The following is a 14,378-nucleotide window of genomic DNA, read 5'->3' as shown; positions in this document are numbered from 1 at the left end:
CGACGCTCTTCCGATCTATATTCAGGCAACTACCTTGCAAAAGAGTAACATCTTTCAAATTAGAACTGAATATTAAATGTGGATACTACACAAGCAACATCATCTCTCTTCAGGAAGAACTGTATTCCTCCTCTTGCTGTTTGAATAGTTTTCATTCAAGCTGAAATTTTAACCTATGGCATATGTATCGTCATCATGAAAAGCAGTATAGTGTCTCATTGGTGAAATTAAATAGAGCAGTGGACAAAATGCCCTGTATTATTATTATATAAAATAGGAAGTTTTGAACCTGTTTTAACACAGAGACAGGGGCACACATTGCACTCTATCACAATGTAATACACATGTACTTGTGTTGTAGATTAAAAACTCTGAAGTTTTCTAAATATCTTGGCATTTTCCATCTCACCCGAAAAACTCATAACATACCTGGACTGTCTGCAGCACACTTTTGTGTCATGGCACAGTAGTTTGAAATGTTATCATCCTCATCATAATCATCATTTAACACCCACGTTCCATGCTAGCATGGTTTGAACATTTTGACAAAATTTGATGGGCCCAATGGGTTGCATTGTGTTCCAGTGTCTGTTTTGGCATGGTTTTTACTGCTGTAAATGCCATCCACTTTACAGCATGTACTGAGTGCATTTTTGTGCAACCAGCAGTAGTGAGGTTACCATGCAACTCCAATTCCCAGTACCCTTGAAAATAACTGTAAATCACTCCGGTGTATCTTCCTGTACACTCTCGGATAGCAAAGGTGTGTGGCCCAGTGGCTGGGTTGATCAGCTCATGATCATAAGGTTCTGGGCTCAATCTCTGGTCTAGCTGGTACATTGTGTCCTTGAGCAAGGCACTCCATTTCACATTGCTCCAGTCTACTCAGCTGTAATAAGTACCAACTAGGTACTGGTGCTACCCTCTTTCTTGCCCTCTTTCCTCACATCCTGGGTGATCCACATGCCCCGGACACTGATTGAAGGAGGGTGCAGATTGAAGTGGAGCACCTCATCAAAAGCAAGAAAGATGAGACTTGTTTTTTTTTTTATTACATCTCATTTCACACATTAGATTTTTTTAATGTTTCAATCAGGGAAGCTGGTACATTAAACGGTTAAAGTAAGGAGGTTTCGTAAAATTAAACATTAAAAAAATATATTTTGAATTACAGGCTGTACCAAATTGGCAGGTAAATGAACCCTGGTAAAAATATTTATTCCTGAAATATTGTTTTAAAACATTAATTACTTGTAACAAATAAGTACTATATAATATCGTGGATTTTGTAGGGGCTGTAGTTTACCCTAGCTATGCCACTGGTCAAGAGTGAAGAGGCTGAGAAGGTGTCTATTCCTGTTTGCAGTTATAATTAACAAAAGCATTTTACATGCTTTCAAGCTGTACTTGCTCATGAATGACAGCTTGTTACACTCTCAGAGAGTAATTATAGCCAAGCTACCCTCAGAAGCTGCTTAAATATTATAGCCAAGCTATTCCCAGGAGCTGTTCTGATATCAAAGCCAAGCTACTTCCAGAATAAGATATACAACTTTTAAACAAGACTTAATAGTAATGAAATAGTTAAACAAGACTAATGATAATAAAAATATTTAACCCTATAACACCTTTTGTTAATAATTCTTGATGTTAAGGCGACGGGCTGGCAGAATCATTACCACACTGGACAAAATACTTTGTAGCATTTCATCCATCTCAATATTCTGGGTTCAAATTTCACCGAGGTCGACTTTACTTTCATTCTTTCAGGGTCAATGAAATAAGTACCAGTTTAATACTGAGGTTGATGGAATCGACTTATCCCTTCTCATAAAATTGCTGACCTTGTGGTGAATTTGAAATCAATAATTCTTGATGTTACAAACATAAATTTTTTTTTTAAGAAAAATGCAAAAACTATATTTAAGTTTAGACAAGTGTAAGAATTCTTTGCATTTCAACAACATAATTGCATGTAAATAATTGTAATTAAATATCTAGTGGTTGTAAATATTCTTTTCTTTCATGTTTTAGACTCGCCTGTAATGTTTTTATCCATTATTTTAATTTAGGCATTATAGGGTTAATATCATTAAATTATTTGTTTCTCTCCCCATATATAAGAACTGTTTTTGAAGTGTTTCTTTTCTCTTGTATTTTCCAGTGCTTTCCAACCCATTTTAGCACATGTACAAATGTTATGGGAGCTTGTGATCATAGGAGAGGTATGGTATATTTCTTTTTACATTTTCATTTATTTTACTTGTTTTCTTTGCCAGTCAGGCATAAAGAAGGGGCAGTGCCCATGATATTTTCAGTCTCTCCTAGATTTGTGAAATCTATGCAGTTGATTGATGTTCATCCTCAACATTTGCAGATCAATATTTGCAGGGGGAAAAAAAGACAGTGAGCTGGCAGAATCATTAGCACACCAGGCAAAATGCTTGGCAGCATCTCGTCTGCCTTTGTGTTCTGAGTTCAAATTTCACTGAGATCAACTTAGCCTTTCATCCTTGCTAAAATAAGTACCAGTTAAGAACTGGGGTTAATGTAATTCACTTACCCTCGCCCCTGAAATTGCTGGCCTTGTGCCAAAATTTTAAACTAATATTTTTACAGGAAAAGAAAGTGCAGGGAAGGAATTTTAGTCCTGTGGAGGAAAGACCAAGTAAAGTGTTTCATTTGAGATCTGGATGAAAGGCAAAATTGACCTTGGCAGAATTTGAACTTGGAGTGAGTCTTTGATTTGGAGAGACATGCCTGAGAGGATTCAGTCATTTGCATAGTTGTCTCTGATGGGTCAGAAGTGAAGGACACGAGTTACCAGTTTGCATTGAATTAGTGAAGCTCTAACCACTCACATCTGACCTATGTCATTGAGAAATAGTCCAATGCACACACACACACACACACATACCTGATCTCTGTGTCATTGAGAAACTGTACCACACACACACACACAGATTATTGATGAGTTTATAGATTCTTGTTATAATGAATGAATGTGCCGTTACTATGTCTTTATTCCTTATTTTCATTCATATTTCTGTTGTTCTTCAGCCGATAGCAGTAATGGCAGCATCACCCACAGTCACATCCAATACAGTACAAGCATTAGTGAAGTTAGTGATCATTTTTGTTCTTGGATTATTCTTTTAGTTTTTTTTTTTATTTATTTATTGTTTTTCCATTGTTGAATTTTCTTGTGATGATTATTCCATTGAAACTGAATGTCCTGTTTTATCATAAACACTGCCAAGTTGATTCTGTCTTTTCTAGTTTGATATCTCCTTTACGTTACTGTTTAGACTACCGACCATATTTCACAATTCATGACAGCGAATTCAAAGAATACACAACACGAACGCAGGCTCCGTAAGTAACCTATTGTTAGCATCAGTTTATCAAACGAATTCGTTTCTTTTTTTTTTTCTTTTAGTATGGTAAGAAGCTCATTTTGAAACCGCATGGTTTCAGGTTCAGTCTCACTGTGTGACACTTTGAGCATGTGTCTTCCATTGTAGCTTCAGACCATGATTTGTGAGTGAATTTAGTTGGCAGAAACTGTATGGAGAGCTGGCAGAAACATTAGCACGCCAGGCAAAATGCTTAGCGGTATTTCGTCTGTCTTTATGTTCTGAGTTCAAATTCCACCAAGGTCAACTTTGCCTTTCATCCTTTCGGGGTTGATAAATTAAGTACCAGTTATGCACTGGGGTCGATGTAATCGACTTAATCTGTTTGTCTGTCCTTGTTTGTCCCCTCTGTGTGTAGCCCCTTCTGGGCAGTAAAGAAATAAGAAACTGTATGGAAGCCCATTGTGTGTGTGTGTGTGTGTGCACACGTGCATGTGTTTGTCCCTCCCTCCGTGTTGTTTGACAACCTATGTTGGTATGTTTAAGTCCCTGTAACTTAGTAGCTCAGCAAATGTGAATAATAGAATTACTATCAACTTAAAAATAAGTACTGGGATTGACTGATTTGACTAAACCCTTCTAAGCAGTGCCCAGCAAGGCCATAATCTAATGAGTGAAACAAGTAAAAGATAAGAATAAAAGGTATGTGTGTATGTGTGTGTAGGTTTGGATATTAGATTTGCTATCAACATATTTGAAAATGTCTAGATACCAGTACCAGATTTATTGCATATAACTCAGTTATGTATATCGGTACCTTCATTTGGTTTACATCCACTTTACTATGCTGGCTTAGATTGGTTAAAGACTTATTGAAGCTGTATTCTATGGCCGCTGGATCCTCTTCCTGTTGCCAGAACCACAGGATGTATTGTTTATATGGGAAGTAAACACAGCATTACCATTTTGCTTCAGTGATGTCCTGCAAAGACAGGTGGGATGTAAACATTCATGCACACACACATCATTATCATCATCATCATCATCATCATGGTTAGACGGTTTGACTGGAACTGGTAAGCCCGAGAGTTGCACCAGGCTCCAGTCTGATTTTGGCTTGGTTTCTATGGCTGGATGCCCTTCCTAATGCCAACCATTCCAAGAATATAGTGGGTGCCTTTTACATGCCACCATCACAGGTACCTTTTACATATATATATATATATATACACACACACACACTTTTATGCTTTTACTTGTTTCAGTCATTTTGACTGTGGCCATGCTAGAGCACTGCCTTTTAGTTGAAGAAATCGACCCCTGGACTTATTCTATTGGACCCTTTTGCTGAACTGCTAAGTTACGGGGGTCATAAACACACCAAGATCAGTTGTCAAGCAATGGAAGAGGGACAAACACAGACAGAAACACACAAATATATACATATATGTATATTTCATTTTCCATCCACCAAATCCACTCACAAGGCTTTGGTTGGCCCGAGGCTATAGTAGAAGACACTTGCCCAAGGTACCACACAGTGGAGAATAAACCCGGAACCATGTGGTTGGGAAACAAGCTACTTACCACACAGCCACGCCTGCACCTATTACATATATATATATATGGGCAGTCCTCAGTCAAATCGTCCAACCCATGCTAGCATGGAAAGCGGACGTTAAACGATGATGATGATGATGATATATATATATATATATACACACACACACACACATACATATACAGACATATAGTTGAGACTTCTATACAGTTTCTTTGTACCAGTTTCACTCACAAGAGATTAGGCAATCTGACACTGTTACAGGAGACATTTGTTGGATAGAATCTAAGAAACCGTGCAATGAGATATTTATAATCATTTCAGTACCCACTTTATCATGCTTAAATGGCTCAGACGTTTATTGAAGCAGCCTTTCTACAACCTGATGCCTTTGCTGTCACAAACCCTCTCAATGCCAAGTAAGGTAATATTTCCCTATGGTCAGACGTGTTTTTCACAGAAGATTGGAAACAAAGGAAATTGCTTCTGTGACTGACACTTGTTTACAACTATCAAGCAATGTTGAGGCTTGGACACACACATGCTCACACATGCATGTATGCATGCATACATATTTGGCCTAGCCAGCAAGGTGACATCATTTGAAAGCTACAACAATGCATGGAAGTGCCTTGCCACCAGTAATGGATAACAACATCTGATAGTTCAATCAATGCAATGATACACACATACAGACACATGTGTTTGTATGCATATATGTGTCTGTATATGTATGTATACAATGGGATTCTTTCAGCTTCCATCTACCAAATCCACTCATAAAGTTTTGGTGAGCTCAAGACTATGTTAGAAGCCACTTGCCCAAGATGCCACACAGTGGGAATGAACCAGAAACTATATGGTTTGGGAGTGAACTTCTTAACCACATAGCTATGCACAAAATACACATAACAAACTTCAGTAGTAATACATTGGCAGACCAAGTTATGAAAGTAACAGAAAGCGTCATAGCACAACTATTTAAAATGAAAATTATCTTAGATGACAGTTTGGGTTTAATGCCAAGATGATGTAGCTCCAATGCTCTCTTCCTAGTGAGACATGTAAACAAAGCCTTAAAGAACATACCTGACATTTTTTGAGCTGGAGAAGACTTAGCTAATAGAGCCATGTGATGCATATGGAGGATAATAAATTGGGTAATGCAATCCAAGTGGAAGAAATATTTGGAGAAGGATGACATGAGAGGTGAAAGCTGATAGCAAGTGGTAAAACACTGCACTGAAGAAAACCCATCCAATGTAAACAAACATAGGAAAATAGATTAAATATATGGATTAGATATAAGATGTATGTATGAATTTGTATACACACACACACACATATAAATGTTTTTATAAAACATAGATTTATATTTGTATAAATATTATATCATCATCATCATCATCATAGTTTAACGTCCGCTTTCCATGCTAGCATGGGTTGGACGATTTGACTGAGGACTGGTGATCTAGATGGCTACACCAGGCTCCAATCTGATTTGGCAGAGTTTCTACAGCTGGATGCCCTTCCTAATGCCAACCACTCCACGAGTGTAGTGGGTGCTTTTACATGCCACCGGCACAAAGTTAATATGTATAAATAATTGTAAAATGTATATGTACGCATAATATAAATTGCTTGTATGCCTGTGTGTGAATATTTATGAATATAAAAACACTTCTGTTTGAGAGCAACTGCTATGTCATTAAATCCATTCTTTCATTTCATGCTGGAATCCAAATTGATGTCAGTTAGCACTGCTCAGTGACTTTGAATTGAAGAGAGACAAAACTCAGTTGGGTGTGAAACCATGTTATGTACCTAATTATATATAGTTATTCAACAACAAACACTTGTCTAACCGGAGGCACTATTTGTATGTATGTGTGTGTGTGCGTGCACGCGTGCATACAATCATCACTATTTCAATGAAAAACTATACATACATACATACGTGTGTGTACATACAAACCTCTTATATGTAGATTTAAATGTAAACACACATTTAATTTTAATCCTTTTTCCAAGTATTACTTGAAATTTTTGGATTTTTTTTTTTTTTTTCAGACCTCCTGTCATATTAGGAGTAACAAATCCTTTCTTTGCCAAAACCCTTCAACATTGGCCTCATATCATCAGAATTGGTGAGATGTGTGCAACAGGTATGTTTATATTTCCTCACCTATTTCACTTTACCTCTGTCATCTGTTACTAATTGAATTGAACCAACAAGAGAGCTTGTTAGAAATAGAAAATAACTCTTGTTCTCTTTCTGCTAACTTAAAATAAAAAACAAAGATATATTGGATAATGTTTAGAAAAACTAATATGGAATGGTCACATCTGGAAACTGGAACTCCTCTGATCATAAGTCTGCTTAGTCAGAGCTGAATTTGGGCTGAACAATAACAACTACTACTTGCTGGTTTAATACAATAATAATGAGTAGAAAGGTGGCCATATGAATAAGGTATTAGATTTTTTGCTAAGTAAAAACTACTTCAAAACCCATTGCTAGTGTTTCAGTGTCTCTCTGGGAACAACAGTATATTCTACGATGCTTCAACTGTGATTTACTCATCAACTTCATACCATGGAAATGAGAACTAAGCCCTGGCTCTCAACAAATCCTTCTTGATGTAGGAGACACAAACATAATGGGTTCTCAGAATTTTTTTTTTTAATTAAACTTTATAAACAGCAATGAACTGTGATAAATTTTCAATTAAATTAATGCTCAATAATAAGCTATCTGTTGTTTTTCTATCCTCTAGAAAACCAAATTCAGGAACCAAATTTTTGTAAGTTTTGTTAAGTTTTGTGCAAATTTAGAGTCACCTTTAGAACACTATAGTTAACCATTTGTTAATATATTTTTAAGCACTAAATATAATTAACATATGAATAAGCAACATCAACAATAAACTAGGATCACAGAAACCAATGAGGTAAAACTCTACAAAGTTGCTTCCACATGCTAGAAATGGCAGCCCAATCACCCTCAAATCATACACTACTGCAATGATTCCCAACCATTTTTTTTTTAACCTTTGACCCCTTGATTCCTATTTCATTTGGGTGCACCCTCTTGGTCTTAAATAGTTAAAAAAAAATATTACATTTTTATAATTGAATATTGTTAGGAATTGTATAAAAATATGCTAAAATATTTTGTGTATTATAGAAGTGTAACCAATTCATTGCGCATAAATTTTAACAGTAAAATCTTATATAGACCCTGGTTGAGAACCACTGCTCTACAGCAAGGATACATTGAATGATGTAATCCTAGATACATTGTGTCTGAAAAAAAATATGGCTTGGTCACAGCAAGAATACCTTCAATCATAGCCTTCGATTTGCTTGACCAGGATTCATTCAGATCTAAAACAACAACAACAACAGCTATAATTAAAATATCAATCTCTGGTGTAACGTTAATTTATCTTTCTTCTTTAACTACCAAGTTTGAGATTTCTTGTACTGAATGAACTACAGTATTAGATCTCACTTATGTCACCTATTAAGTCAAGTATCGATACCTTTTATGTCTGATGTGGCACTTGTTATTTCAAGTGTGGTCACTCTTGTCTCACCTGTCAAATCTTTTAAGTCAGCTTGAACCAGTTTGGCACCTTTTATTCCATATTCTGATATCTGTTACCATGGCTACATCAACTTCTTATCTCAGTTGTGACACCTGTTACTTCAATGATTTCATCACCTGTTACTTTAACTGTGACACTTCTTATCTACCTCAGCTGTGCAACTTGTGAAACACAATGGTTCTTAGTCATTTTGAATTTGTGCCACATTGGAGATCAAATATAAAAAATTACTAGTGCACATCACATGGACAGTTTTTAAACAAAAAAAAAAAAACAACTATTTTAACTCTATTGATACTAACCTGCTTCAAACTGCCTCTGGCTCTATAATATAAATATCTTGTTTTCAAAAATTCTGAATTAAAATCTTCCACCAAACCTTAGTCACAATTTATGTTCCTAACACGAGCTCAATGATAAATAAGTTATTTTACTAAATTCTTTGTTATATTTTAAATTAATTGAAAGAAACACAGACTTTCTCAACAGAAATATGGTAACAAAAGGGTTAAATTTAAACACTTAGAAAATATATATATATTAGGTTATTGTTTTAATAATCATACTTGTGTATAACAATTATGACTAACATATTTTTTCAAGACTCTCAGGAATTAATATGGATTTCTAATGCCTTGACCCATTAGTATTCAGATTCTTCTGTCAAATGTAAGGCTTCTGTATTCACACCACTTTAAACCAATCAATTATTATCTAATGTTTTGAGATTTCAATGATGTGATTTTGATTTTTAAAATGACACTGTAAGGTAGCTATGAAAGGCCATATCTGACTGATAAAACGGGTAGAATATTTTGGCTGGATATGGCCGGTATAAACACTAAAGGGTTAAATTATATTTTTTTAATGTTTAATGCACTTAGATACCCCTTGCAACACACTGGTGTTCTTCAGTGCACTGTTTGAGAACCACTGGTGAGAATTGTTATTTCTTATGTTGTAGATATCCTTAGATTGTTCTCTCCCTCAACAATACCTAGCCAACCACTTAGTCAACCTTGCATGCTGTATCAAAAGCATTGTCGTAGCTTTACTTTCTGTTATTTCTAGTTTCTGTTGTCATATATTTTCAATATATTTTACAGTCCTTCATAAAGTAACAGCCACTTGTAGAAGGTGTAAAAAGTAAATGAATGCTTATATTCTGGGAGGAGGGGGTTTACTGAGGGTTTGTTATTTGTGGTTATCAATAAAACTGGAACAGCTGTAGCTAAAGTAAAATAGGGCAACTGCCATTGAGTATAGTAGTGCAACTGGAGTACTGAAAGGGCAGTTGATATTGGGGTAAGATTGGGCAACTGATATTGGTACAAGGTAGGACAACTGGCATTGCATTGTTCTAGGGTAATGGTACAAGAGTATGGTGGAATCACTTATACTGGAGTGAGGTCAGTCATCTCTGGACAAGAATTAGAAGGAGCATTTTGTCAGTAAGGTGAATCGGGTTTCTGTGAAATACTTAAAGCAGCTGTTGTTGGGGTAAAGCAGAACGGCTGATGTCAAAGCGAAGTAGTAAAGCTCTGGGTTGATTTATGAGGAGCAGCTTGGATTAAATAAGGTGGGGCATGTTTCAAGAAAAAGTAAGGTAGCCAGCATTGAAGTAAAGTGGGGAAGCTGACATCAGAGTGATGTAGAGCAGTGGGTCTTTGAGTTATCTGAGGCTAGTGGCATTGCAGAAAAGACAAATGCAAAGATATTAACGTAAGGTTTTTTTTGTTTGTTTGTTGTTGTTTTTTTGGGGGGGGGGGCTGTTCACACCCCTTCCCATATCCATTTACTTTTGATAGCCTGAATTTAATCTAAAATTCTCAGGTAAGAGGGGCATCAGCTGTAAAAAAAGTAATTTTTCTAACAAATAAATTTTCCAACCTGAATGTAGAACAGTAATGAAGAAAGTGTTTTAAGAAATGAAATCAGTAAAAGTTTTGGACATACCTGTAAATTTTCATTCAAGAGACATGACACTAAGTCATTTTTAATGATGGAACTCCTAGTCGCTAAAGCTATAGATAACAGGGCTCGTTAAGCCAATATTCTACATGCTATTATTATAGCTTTAGCTACTTTGAATTCCATTGTAAAAAGTGATTTACTTCATACCTGTAAGTGTACATAAGAGTTTGGAATATTAACTTTTCAGTTGGTTCTTCAAATCTGCTTTCTTCTCATATTTATATTATTGTTGTTTGTTTTATTTTTGCAGTAAGTTCCCCTAAACAGTTCAACAAATTAAAGAAGTCTACAGCTTTGAAAACATTAGATTCAAAACCAGGTAAAACTTATTTTTTGTCATATATTCGTATTTTGGGTTGGTGATTCGACTTGGCTTCCTGCCTTGGTTTTACGCTCAGAAAGCATGAAACTGTAACTAATTATATATCCTTCATCTTAACATCTATCCTTCATGCTAGCTTAAGTTGGATGACTTGTCAGGATCTGAAAAATGTTCCGTCTAATAATCAAAAGAATAAATTCTTATTGTTACTTTTGTATTTACCTTTCTCTCTATTCTAGGTGTTTATACAAGATACAAAACATTTTTAAATAAAGACAAAGTTATTTTAAAGCGAGTTATAAAGGTAAGATTAATTTTCAGCCAGTAAGATTATAATTTCGGGGAAAGATTTTTGACTTCGTCACTAGAAATAATTTAACACCTGTACTTTGTTTCCATTTACTTTCATCTCCAATATTTACAAATATAGTATAGACTATATTTTCATTCGTCTGAGCTCTAGTTATCATCTGGTGTCTTATTCCTCAGTGTGTACATCCAGGAATAGGATACTGGATTCTAACTCTGAAACTTTATTGTTAAATGAAGAGTAAGACCAGTGACATAATGTGGGTTGTGAGGTGCATGCAGTTTTACACAGGTTGGCCACTTTATATATGTGTGCGGTTGCTGCTGTCAAAGGCACATTACGTTTAAAGAAGTGGGTGGACAATTTGGCTACTACACAGGGTAACCAAAACCTACACTACACCTCTGATGCGTATACTTAGTGGATTAGTGTGTAATTATATTTAGTTTAAAAATAAAAGTACCTGGTTCAAATCCAATTCATTACTGTGTTCACATCCTGGGCTAAGGCTGTTTTTCTAATTACAGACTTCAGTCATTGGACTGTATCTATACTAGGGTACTGCCTTCTTCAGCGGTTTTTAGTTAGAGTGATCTCCAGGAGTTTTCTTGATCTATATTTTATTGATTGGTTAAGTTACCATTTTGACATAACACAGGGTTTTTCTGTTTCAACTAACAGTATTATTTCAAATACAAACATGGGCGCACATATACGATGAGCTTCTGCAGTTTCCATCGAACAAATTCCACTCACAAAGTGGTCAACTGGAGGTTGTAAAAGACCCATGCCCAATGCCTACTCAGAGATTAAACCCATTGAAACAGTATTATTTGGTAAAAACAACAATTGTACAGTGAAATTGCCGTGGGAAGTCCTTCAGAGTTGCAACCAGTTTCTCAAACAGTGGGTGTAAAACTCTGCTGTCTTTCTTATATTTTCCTTCTGTCATCTTTACCCAGAATATTATATATTCCAATCCACACAGCAACTTCACTTTGCTAATTAATTACGATGCTTTTTTCCCATGTAATACAAGTCTTGATGATGCAGAACACCACCCGTCTCCATGGATTTTGTTTTATCTAAAACATGGTAGAGATGAAAATATTTTTCTAAGGCGCAGGAGTGGCTGTGTGGTAAGTAGCTTGCTTACGAACCACATGGTTCCAGGTTCAGTCCCACTGCGTGGCACCTTGGGCAAGTGTCTTCTACTATAGCCTCTGGCCAACCAAAGCCTTGTGAGTGGATTTGGTAGACGGAAACTGAAAGAAGCCCGTCGTATATATATATATATATATATGTGTGTGTGTGTATGCTTGTGTGTCTGTGTTTGTCTCCCATCATCGCTTGGTGTGTTTACGTCCCCATAACTTAGCGGTTCGCCAAAAGAGACCAATAGAATAAGTAGTTGGCTTACAAAGAATAAGTCCTAGGGTCAATTTGCTCGACTAAAGGCAGTGTTCCAGCATGGCCACAGTCAAATGACTGAAACAAGGAAAGAGTAAGATTTATAATCTTGATAATAATTTATTTCAAACATTTACACATTTAATTTACAGTCGTCATCTTCATTGCAATTCATGTAGCTTGGGAAAGTTATTAAATATTTTGTTCGAAATATCTCTTTTTAAATGTCTTTTTAATGGTAGTTATTTTGAAATATCCTATCTAAGAGGCTTTCTTTTAGCTGCTGTGTAGAATTGTAAAACTTATACATCCACTTTTCTGAGAGAAGTTACTGTAATAATAAATAACTTAGATTCCTCTATATATTAACCTCATCTTTTATACATTAGTTTTGTATGCAGTTTTGCAATTTTTTCAGTTACCCTTTTTCCACATATACACACATTGACACCTTTATGTTTATATATGTGTGTGTTTGTGTATTTACTGTGTGTATTTCTGTTTTAACTTAAATATGCCATTCCCTTGTGTGTTGTAGAAGACAGTCAAAAGGTTTCATGTCAGGAAGGACATCTAACCATAAAAAAAAAGTATGGAAAAGACTTGTGAGATATGCAAGGCTAACTCCAACTTTTAGCCAGGGAAAAATAGCCTTAAAATGTTTGTTGTTCTGATATATATGTTGTTATGTATATGTAGTGGAAGCGCAATGGCCCAGTGGTTAGGGCAGCGGACTCACGGTCATAGGATCGCGGTTTCAATTCCCAGACCGGGCGTAGTGAGTGTTTATTGAGTGAAAACACCAAAAGCTCCACGAGGCTCCGGCAGGGGATGGTGGCAAACCCTGCTGTACTCTTTCACCACAACTTTCTCTCACTCTTACTTCCTGTTTCTGTTGTGCCTGTAATTCAAAGGGTCAGCCTTGTCACGCTGAATCTCCCCGAGAACTACGTTAAGGGTACACGTGTCTGTGGAGTGCTCAGCCACTTGCATGTTAATTTCACGAGCAGGCTGTTCCATTGATCGGATCAACTGGAACCCTCGATGTCGTAAACGACGGAGTGCCAACACACACATATGTATATGTATATAGGAATACAGCACTGCTATTTGTTTCATTGTTCAGTATTTTGGGTCTGCATTTCGAGAAAATCCCAGTTTTCTTTTTCTGCCAAGTAAACTATAATGCTTTGTGTTGTTTAACTCCTCAGTAAAAAGTAATGTTCTGTAAATTCCATCTTTGAACATTTCTAAATAGGGAGCACAAACTAAAAGACCTGTTGAAGTTCAGAATGCAATGTTACGCCGATATTTCCTAGAACTCACGCAAAGTTTCATGATTCCTTTAGTAAGTTATATGTTTTTTTTACTTTTTGCTCTTTTATAAAATTGTTTTTTTCTTTTTCTTGGTGTTTTTTTTTTTCAATGACATATGTCTTTGTGCTATTGAACTCATTTTTCACACACACACACTGTGTGTGTAGTCTTCTACTTGGCCAGCTCCTGTCAACCCATCCTACACATGCCAGCATAGAAAACATTAAATGATGATGATGATGGTGTCTCTCTCTCTCAATATATATATATATCATCATCATCATCATCATCATCATCGTTTAACGTCCGCTTTCCATGCTAGCATGGGTTGGACGATTTGACTGAGGACTGGTGAAACCGGATGGCAACACCAGGCTCCAGTCTGATTTGGCAGAGTTTCTACAGCTGGATGCCCTTCCTAACACCAACCACTCAGAGAGTGTAGTGGGTGCTTTTACGTGTCACCCGCACGAAAACGGCCACGCTCGAAATGGTGTCTTTTATGTGCCACCCGCAC

General features: G+C 36.2%; 1 protein-coding gene across 4 annotated transcripts in view; it reads left to right on the top strand.

Annotated features, from left to right (window-relative positions):
- LOC106877922 (protein DENND6A) overlaps positions 1-14,378 on the top strand; it is a 99,004-nt gene that overhangs the window by 72,306 nt on the left and 12,320 nt on the right. For 3 of the 4 annotated variants that reach the window (XM_014926996.2, XM_014926992.2, XM_014926993.2), the window contains 8 exons: positions 2,165-2,225; positions 3,061-3,122; positions 3,280-3,375; positions 6,988-7,082; positions 7,695-7,721; positions 10,753-10,821; positions 11,064-11,128; positions 13,803-13,892. In XM_014926996.2, coding sequence (XP_014782482.2) covers positions 2,165-2,225; positions 3,061-3,122; positions 3,280-3,375; positions 6,988-7,082; positions 7,695-7,721; positions 10,753-10,821; positions 11,064-11,128; positions 13,803-13,892 — 565 coding nt within the window. The remainder of the gene's footprint in view (positions 1-2,164; positions 2,226-3,060; positions 3,123-3,279; positions 3,376-6,987; positions 7,083-7,694; positions 7,722-10,752; positions 10,822-11,063; positions 11,129-13,802; positions 13,893-14,378) is intronic. The other variant, XM_014926995.2, reaches the window with a different exon arrangement.

The sequence above is a fragment of the Octopus bimaculoides genome, chromosome 15 (assembly GCF_001194135.2).
Source record: "Octopus bimaculoides isolate UCB-OBI-ISO-001 chromosome 15, ASM119413v2, whole genome shotgun sequence".
NCBI lineage: Eukaryota > Metazoa > Mollusca > Cephalopoda > Octopoda > Octopodidae > Octopus > Octopus bimaculoides.
Note: the sequence above shows the minus strand (reverse complement) of the source record. Positions and strands in the feature narration are given on the sequence as shown.